Genomic DNA, 7,807 nt, shown 5'->3' with positions numbered 1-7,807 from the left:
AAACATAGCTCAGACCTGCGACTGCAGGGTGTGTAGTTTTAAACTGCCAATTCTACTTGGCAAGTGTACCCACTTGCCAGGCCTAAACCCTCCCTTTTCTTACATGTAAGACACCCCTAAGGCAGGTCCTTGGTAGTCCCATGGGCAGGGTGCAGTGTGTGTTTAAGGTAGGACATATACTAGTGTGTTTTATATGTCCTGACAGTGAACTACTGCCAAATTCTGTTTTCACTGTGCAAGGCCTATCTCTCTCTTAGGTTAACATGGGGTCTGCCTTTAAATATTATTAAAGCACAGATTCCCTTTGGGAGCAGACAAACATGTGGAGTTTGGGGTTTCTGAACTCACAATTTAAAAATACATATTTTAATGAAGTTGATTTTAAGATTGTGCGTACTTTTAGAAAGTAGGCATTTTCTTGCTTAGACCATTCTGTGACTCTGGGGGTTATTCCAACTTTGGAGGAGTGTTAATCCGTCCCAAAAGTGACGGTAAAGTGACGGATATACCACCAGCCGTATTACGAGTTCCATAGGATATAATGGACTCGTAATACGGATGGTGGTATATCCATCACTTTACCGTCACTTTTGGGACGGATTAACACTTCCTCCAAAGTTGGAATAACCCCCTCTGTCTGTTTGTGGATTCCCTGTCTGGGTCAGTTTGACAGTTGGGCTGTTTGCACCTCTCTCTAGACAGTGACACAAAGGGGGCTGAGGTGTAGCCTGCATATCCTGATGAGCCACCTGTGCTAGGAGGGAGGGGAGGAGTGGTACTTATACCTGAAAGGGCTGTGCCTGTCCTCACACAATGCAGTCTCCAACCCCTGGGGTAGTCTGGGGCCTAGCCTGGGCAAGGCAAGATCCTGAAAACAACAGAGACTTCTCTTTGCAGTAAGCCTACTTCAAAGGCAGAAAGGTGTATAAGAAGAGCCCCCAAAAACCCTGAAAATTAGATCACTTCTGGAATCAAGAGGAATCTCTGCCAAGAGCTAAAGAGCTGAGGAGAAGTGCTGCCCTTGCCTGTGCTTTGTTTGGCTATCCTGCAGTTGATACTTCTGCCTGTGAAAGGGAACAAAGACTGGACTTTGTTGTGCATTCCTGCTTGAGAAGAATCTCCAAGGGCTTGAACTGAGCTTGCCTCCTGTTGTTGAAGTCTCAGGACCATCAAAGACTTCCCCTACCAGCACCTGGACTCTCTGCTGAGACTCCTGCCCTACCAAGTGGTGCCCTATCCAGTGCCTAGGCCCTTGAGAGGTGAAGCAGGCAGCTAAGAACTGAAAATCCATGCGAAGACCACAGTGCAGGGAAACTTTCGAAGCACCACCCGCCTCGCGGCTGTTAAATGACACACCGCTGGCCTCACGGCTAAAATTGATGCTCCATCTGCATCGCGGCTGGGAGATCAACGCAACATAGCTGGAGAAACGATGCGCAACACCTGCAGTGGCTGCCGTTAACGATGCAAGCCCCCACACAGCACAGTTTATTGACACCGTGCGACCGGATTTCAATGCAACATCGCTGGGCACGGAAAAGCGACGCAAAGCCTGCCCGGTCCCAAGGTGCCCATCCACATCGCTACATTGTCCTCTTGCAGGAGAGAAGAAACAACGCACGCCGACCCGACCGAAGGAGGAACGACACACGTTCTCACTTGCGGATGAGAAATCGATGCATCGCTGACCTTTTTTGACGCACTCTCGCCTGTGCAGCTTTATTTTGATGCTAACCTGGTACTTTTGTGCACTAACAGCATTCTCACTGGTTTCTAAGGATTAAGGCCCTCATTTCGTCCTCGTGGTCTTTTTTTTAAAGACCGCCTTGGTACCGCCGTGCTGAAGAGCGCCATTGCAGGCGGTTTTCCGCACAGCGTATTATGACTGCTGGTAGCCCTCCGTCCTTTTTTGGATGGAGAGCCGCCAGCAGCCATACTGGCGGTCGGCGGGAAGTGGAGGCTGCTCCACCTCCACCACCCGTCTTCAGAACACTGCCCACCGAATCACGTCCCATGATTCGGTGTGGTGGTGTTCTGGTGACGCGGGAGCAGGTGGCGGAGCAGCCCACATGGATCCTGTCCCCTCGTGGAGGATCAACGGACAAGGTAAGTTGATCGTCCATTAGGGGAGGGGGGAGGGGGGTGGGGGTTGTTGTGTGTTGTGTGCGAGCATGGGTATGCATATAGGATGAAATGGCCCTGCATGTCATTTTAGGATATACTGAAGTGGCAGACTGCATTGATAAATTACAGTCCGTAACTTCCCCTCCCTCCTCCTCCCCTCTTTTCCTTGCTTAGTCTTCTGTTTCTCTTTTTGTTCCTTTATGGAACTTCGTGCAGTGGATACCACCTTATTACAATCGTTTCTGGATTATTTAAATATCTTTCGCCCTGATATTGACCTTAACTCCGTGGCATGCCCTCCAGCTTATGATTGTTTTGATGATTTTTTTTGTTTCTTTATTTATATCTTCCAATAAAATTGTTCTTGAATTAAAACAGATTCATTTTCTTATTTTCCTTCTGTTTCTCTGTACATAATGTCTAACAGAAATTAGTTTAATTTGAAATAAATCAAAAACGGAATAAAACAGAGCCTGGAACAATAATATTTTCCATATATTCACTTTATTATAAAAGAATGCTGCAGAAGGAGGAACAAACAGACCCCATTAGGAATGGGTGGGAACAGGTTCAAGGATCATAACTGGACGCGCCTCATGATACAAAACACCTAGAAGGCAGTTATCCGCCATAGTGCCTGTGACCAGAAGGTGCATATGGCATCTTGAAGAATATTTGGGACATCTTAATAGGAGGCCTCTTCACCTTTTACAGAGCTTAGCCGTACCATTGTCAGGGTAAAGCAATGAATGCATCACACCAGAGGCCCTCATACTGCAACCTTTACACTTTGACCTGAAAGAGGATCTATGCTTCCAACCACCCGAAAGTCGTCTTCGTCTCTGATCCAGATGGCTTTTTTCATGTCCATATTCACTGCTTTGCAATGAAGGAGACACTCACAACATCTCTTTATAATGTGGTGGACTCCTTTACTAAGTTTGAGAGAATCACTGCTTCTGTTCTGCAGATTTGGGCACTTAGTTCAGGCTCCCCCTACGTGGGATGGAGGATTAGACGGACATAGACCTTCCGTCCCCTGCTCACTCTCACCTCTGCTTCATCTAGAAGGAGGGCTGTGCAAACGATGCTACAGAGAGGGGTTCATTTCTCAATGGACAGAGTGAGAGGGCGGCAGCAGAAAAGGATGAATCTGACCCGACTGTAGGTGATGCTTTTTCAGCTTTTTGGCAAGTGTCTGGGACACTGTCGCTAGATTCACCCTACACATTAGCTCAAAAAGGAGGAAGATCACTGGGTAGAATGAGAGGGGTTGTAGCAACTGATATTACGCTAGTGAGCTCTGTTTGCGTGGTCGTCGTGAAGAGCAGGACAAACTGTGACAGGTGCACTTAGAGTGTGGAAGAGGGACTCAGCTACCAAAAAACAGCTGGTGGGGAAAGGATTCAAAGCTGGCCATCTTAGCCTGAAGGAGGCATGTGCGAAGGGTTAAAGGTGACCTCTGGTTCAGCGGGAAATCCTGGATAACTAGTAGGTACAGGAGGAGGTGCGAACCCAGCCCCAAAGCTGCGAGTCACTGAAGCATCACAGGTGTCAGGGTAGATCAGGTACCCGGTGAAGGTGCTGTCGCTGTTCGTGTCAAAGTAGACACCGTTGCTCTGGTCATTCTTGGTCTGGAGCCAAACGGTGTCTCCGGCAGAGAGGCGCATCACCAGGGTCTGCGAGCAGACTCCCCGGTTGGCATCCTGGGCTGCTCTGGAGACCACCCTACCGTTCCTGAAGAGGCCGACCACAAGGACCCTGCCGTAGACGGACAGCTGGAAGCTGATGAGATAGGTGCCGTTGGTGGGGGCAATGTAGATGGAGTTCACTGCATCGTAGTGGTTCTGAGGGTTATGAAGAATCCTGGTAAATGGGATGGGAAGGCTGGATTTGGGGTAGGAAACGGTGAGCATAGCAGAGAAGGAAGACTGCACAGCTGGGGTACAAGGACCTGGCACCCCTTGATATCCCTGCTCCCCTTGGCTCCCCTTATCCCCCTGCACTCCCTGGTCACCTTTTGCCCCTGCATTCCCTCTAGGACCCACTGCGCCCGGTAGCCCCTGTGGGCCCTGAGCACCTACTGCTCCCGCTGGCCCTGGGGCCCCATTAACGCAGTTGCAGAGTCCCTGTGGCCCCAAGTCTCCCTTGGCTCCAGGAGGGCCCCCTACTCCGGGGGGTCCAGCATCTCCTTTGTCGCCCTTGCTTCCGTTGACCCCATTGACACCTGCCAGTCCGTTGTTCCCTGAAGCGCCGGCGGGCCCGGGGGGTCCAGCGACGCCAGCAGCGCCTTTCTGGCCAGTACAGGGTGGGCAGACGCCTTGTAGTCCTGGGGGGCCCTGAGTTCCCGGAACTCCGTCATTGCCCGAATCACCTTTATCACCTATGAAGAAAAGAAGAAGGTGTTTTATTGCGCAGTAAATTTTAGACTGTTAGGCTCTTTTATCCCCCCACCCCCAAGAAGCCTTCTGCCGGAGCAAGTCCCATAAACAGAAGCAGCCTTTCCCGCAGGTCACTTTACGATAACAGCCAGTGCTTAGTTCGTCAAAATAATAGACACAGGGGGCCTAGGTTTATCACAGGAGCCCACTGCTAGTGGTGTCGGCTGGCGGGGTTACCAAACACCAGCGCTGCCTAGTTGTGATTCCACACCATGCCTCTCTCTTCCACACCCTACAGTTTCTGGGTCTTCATCTAACTCTCGCAGGTTCTTTTCCAGCCCTTCTTTCCACCTCTCTCGCAGGTTTCCTCTCATTCTCTTCCTTTATTTTACTCCCCTTTCTGCATCTATCTCTCTTGCAAAGTCCGACGGTGAAGAACAAGTCCGATGCTCAGGCAGGAGCGTTAGACCTCCTCCAAACGGTATGAATTAAGGACTGATAGCCCCTTAGTGACTCGCTATCTGAATGAGCACCACCTGCCAACTAACTCCCACAACAGGAAAAGCAACATCTGTAAAACATGGCGCCTCCCATTCCACTACACAGCGCCTCACCTGTTTTGCTACAGTTCTATTGCCTTTATTCAACTTCGCTATTCATTTACTACGACCTACATCATCCAACCACATCACGGTGCAAGGGATTAGCCAGAACATTATGATAGACCCATTTTAACTAAAATGCTGCTGCCACCATGTAAGGGAAGCAAGTGAGCCAAACGCTCACAACTTCCTTGTCTATTCCATCTATGCATCTATCCATTCATTCTCTCACCATTACATTCATCTGCTGAGACCCACCATTTCACCTTTACATACTTTCATACATCATTCTTTCATCCGTCATTCAATTTTCTCCATCCACCCATGCAGTCTGCCATCCATCTACTCTGCCATCCATCCATCCCTCCACTCTGTCATCCATTAATCTATCCACTCTGCCATCCATCTACTTTGCCATCCATGCAACCGCTCTGCCATCTATTAACTCACCTTGCGATCCTTCCATCCATTCGCTCTCTGATCCATCCATCTAAATACTCTGTCATCCATCCATCCCTACACTAAGCCTCCATCCAGCTACCTATCCAATCTGCCACCCATCCTCTCTGCCATCCATTCATCAATCCATCCACTCTCCCATAATGCATCTATTCTACCACCCATCCATACTTCCACACTGCCATCCATCCACTCTGACATCCATCGTCCCCTTCGCCATTCACCCATCAGTCCATCCATCCATCCACTCTGCCATCCATCCATCCACTCTGCCATCCATCAATCTACTCTGCCAAACGTCCATCATCCATCCACCCATCTATCCACTCTGCCATCCATCCATCCACTCTGCATCCATCCATCCATCCACTCACTCTGCCATCTATTGTTTCACTCTGTCATCCATCAGTCCACTCTGCCATCCATTCACTCATCTTTTCAGCCAGTCATCCATCCATTAACTCTGCTATCCTTTCACTTGCATGCCCACCTATCCATCCATCTCTACTCTGCCATCCTTTCACCTGTCCATCCACTATTCATCCCTTTACTCTGCCATTGTTCTACCTGTCCGTCTACCTATCTATCCATCTTTTTACTCTGTCATCTTTTCACCTGTTCATCCACCTGCCCCTTCACTCATTCATCCATCCATTTACTCTGCCAGCCTTTCACTCGTCTAATCAGCTATCCATTCACTCATCCATCCATCTACCCCTCCCTTTACTTCGCCATCCTTTCACCTGCTCATCCACCTTTAATTCACTAATCTTTTCACCACACATTCATCAATGCTTTCTTCTTTTCACCGTCCTTTCAATACTCCTTTGTTTCCCAGTTCTATTTACTTAGCTGTCGCTTTTTCTTCACCTTGCTTGCTCTTATATTGAACTGTACTCCAGCGTTATTGAAGAGGCCCACAAAGAACCCCACCGCCGCTGTAGCTACTAAAGCAGGGTGTTCGCCACGCCCTGGCACAGTGTCTCCATCAGACCCCGAAATGGGCCTCACACTCGTTCTCCGCACAACCGCAATTTGATAGATCTGTATCATGTAAAATTTAAACAAGACAATACCTAACTAGAGATACAGGGGAGTCTTGAATAACAAAATAGTCCATAAACCAGGTACACATCTAGTAAACATTTAAAGTTAGGGGAGGAAGGAAATAAAAAAACCAGGGAAATAGTCAATCAAAACATCGTAGCCCTGATAACAACTATGGCATAACAAGCATTGGCAAAACCAATAGGTCTCAACTATGCACAATGTGTTTTAGCCATGTTGTACATCAGTGAGGCTGCTGTTCAGCATGACTAAAGGTTAGTGGAGTTGAGTGGAATAGATTGGAGTATAATGGAGTGGGGTAGAGTGGAGTGAGTACATTGGGTAGAGTGAAGTGAGGTGGAGTGGGGTAGAATGGCGTAGAATGTAGTGGAATAGAATGGGGTACAGTAGATTGAAGTTGGGGAGTGGGAAATATTGGTGTGGTAGATAGGAGTGGGGTAGATTTAACTGCGGTAGCTTGGGGTAGAATGAGGTGGAGTAAGATAGACTGGAGTGGGGTATATTGGAGTGGGGTAGATTGGAGAGGAGGAATGGGGTAGATTGGAGTGAAGTGGAGTGGATTGGGGTGGGTTAGAGTGGGGTAGATAGGAGTGGGGTAGGTCAGAGTAGATTCAGGAATATTGGTATAGATGGGAGTAGATGGGTAGATTGGGGAAGAGTGGAGTGGGGTAGACTGTGGTAGAATAGAGTGAAGTGGCTTCAATTGGAGTGTGGAGATTTGGAGTGTGGTCGATTAGCTAGATTAAAGTAGGATAGATTGGAATTGAGTGGGGTAGATTGGGTTAGATTGAAGAGGAGTGGGGTAGACTGAGGTGGGGTAGATTGGAATGGGATAGATTTAAGAGGGCTGGGTTGGAGTGGAATGGGGTATAGAGGAGGGAGTTGAGTGGTGTTTGGTAGATTTGAATGGAGGGGAAGAGTGGTGTGGGGTAGATTGGGATGTGGTAAAGTAGACTGGGTGGAGTGGGGTAGATTGGAGTAGAGAGTCGAAGACAGGAGTGAAGCGAAGTAGATTGGAGTGGCACAGTTTGCAGAAGATTGGAGTGGGGGGGTAGATCAGGGTGGGGTAGATTGGGGTGGGGTAGATTGGGATGAAGTAGGGGAAGTAGATTGGAGTGAGGTGGACTAGGGTGGATGGGATGGAGTCTGTTCGATTATACTGTAGTGGAGTAG

At 48.7% G+C, this 7,807-nt stretch overlaps 1 protein-coding gene across 1 annotated transcript in view; it reads right to left on the bottom strand.

Annotated features, from left to right (window-relative positions):
- Positions 1–2,609: 2,609 nt before the first annotated feature.
- The window catches only part of LOC138265755 (complement C1q and tumor necrosis factor-related protein 9A-like), a 45,380-nt gene continuing 40,182 nt past the window's right edge, over positions 2,610–7,807 (bottom strand). Inside the window, exon 5 of the mRNA XM_069213764.1 lies at positions 2,610–4,507. Coding sequence (XP_069069865.1) covers positions 3,546–4,507 — 962 coding nt within the window. The 3' untranslated portion in view covers positions 2,610–3,545. The remainder of the gene's footprint in view (positions 4,508–7,807) is intronic.

The sequence above is a fragment of the Pleurodeles waltl genome, chromosome 11 (assembly GCF_031143425.1).
Source record: "Pleurodeles waltl isolate 20211129_DDA chromosome 11, aPleWal1.hap1.20221129, whole genome shotgun sequence".
NCBI lineage: Eukaryota > Metazoa > Chordata > Amphibia > Caudata > Salamandridae > Pleurodeles > Pleurodeles waltl.
This window is presented reverse-complemented; position numbering and strand designations above follow the sequence as displayed.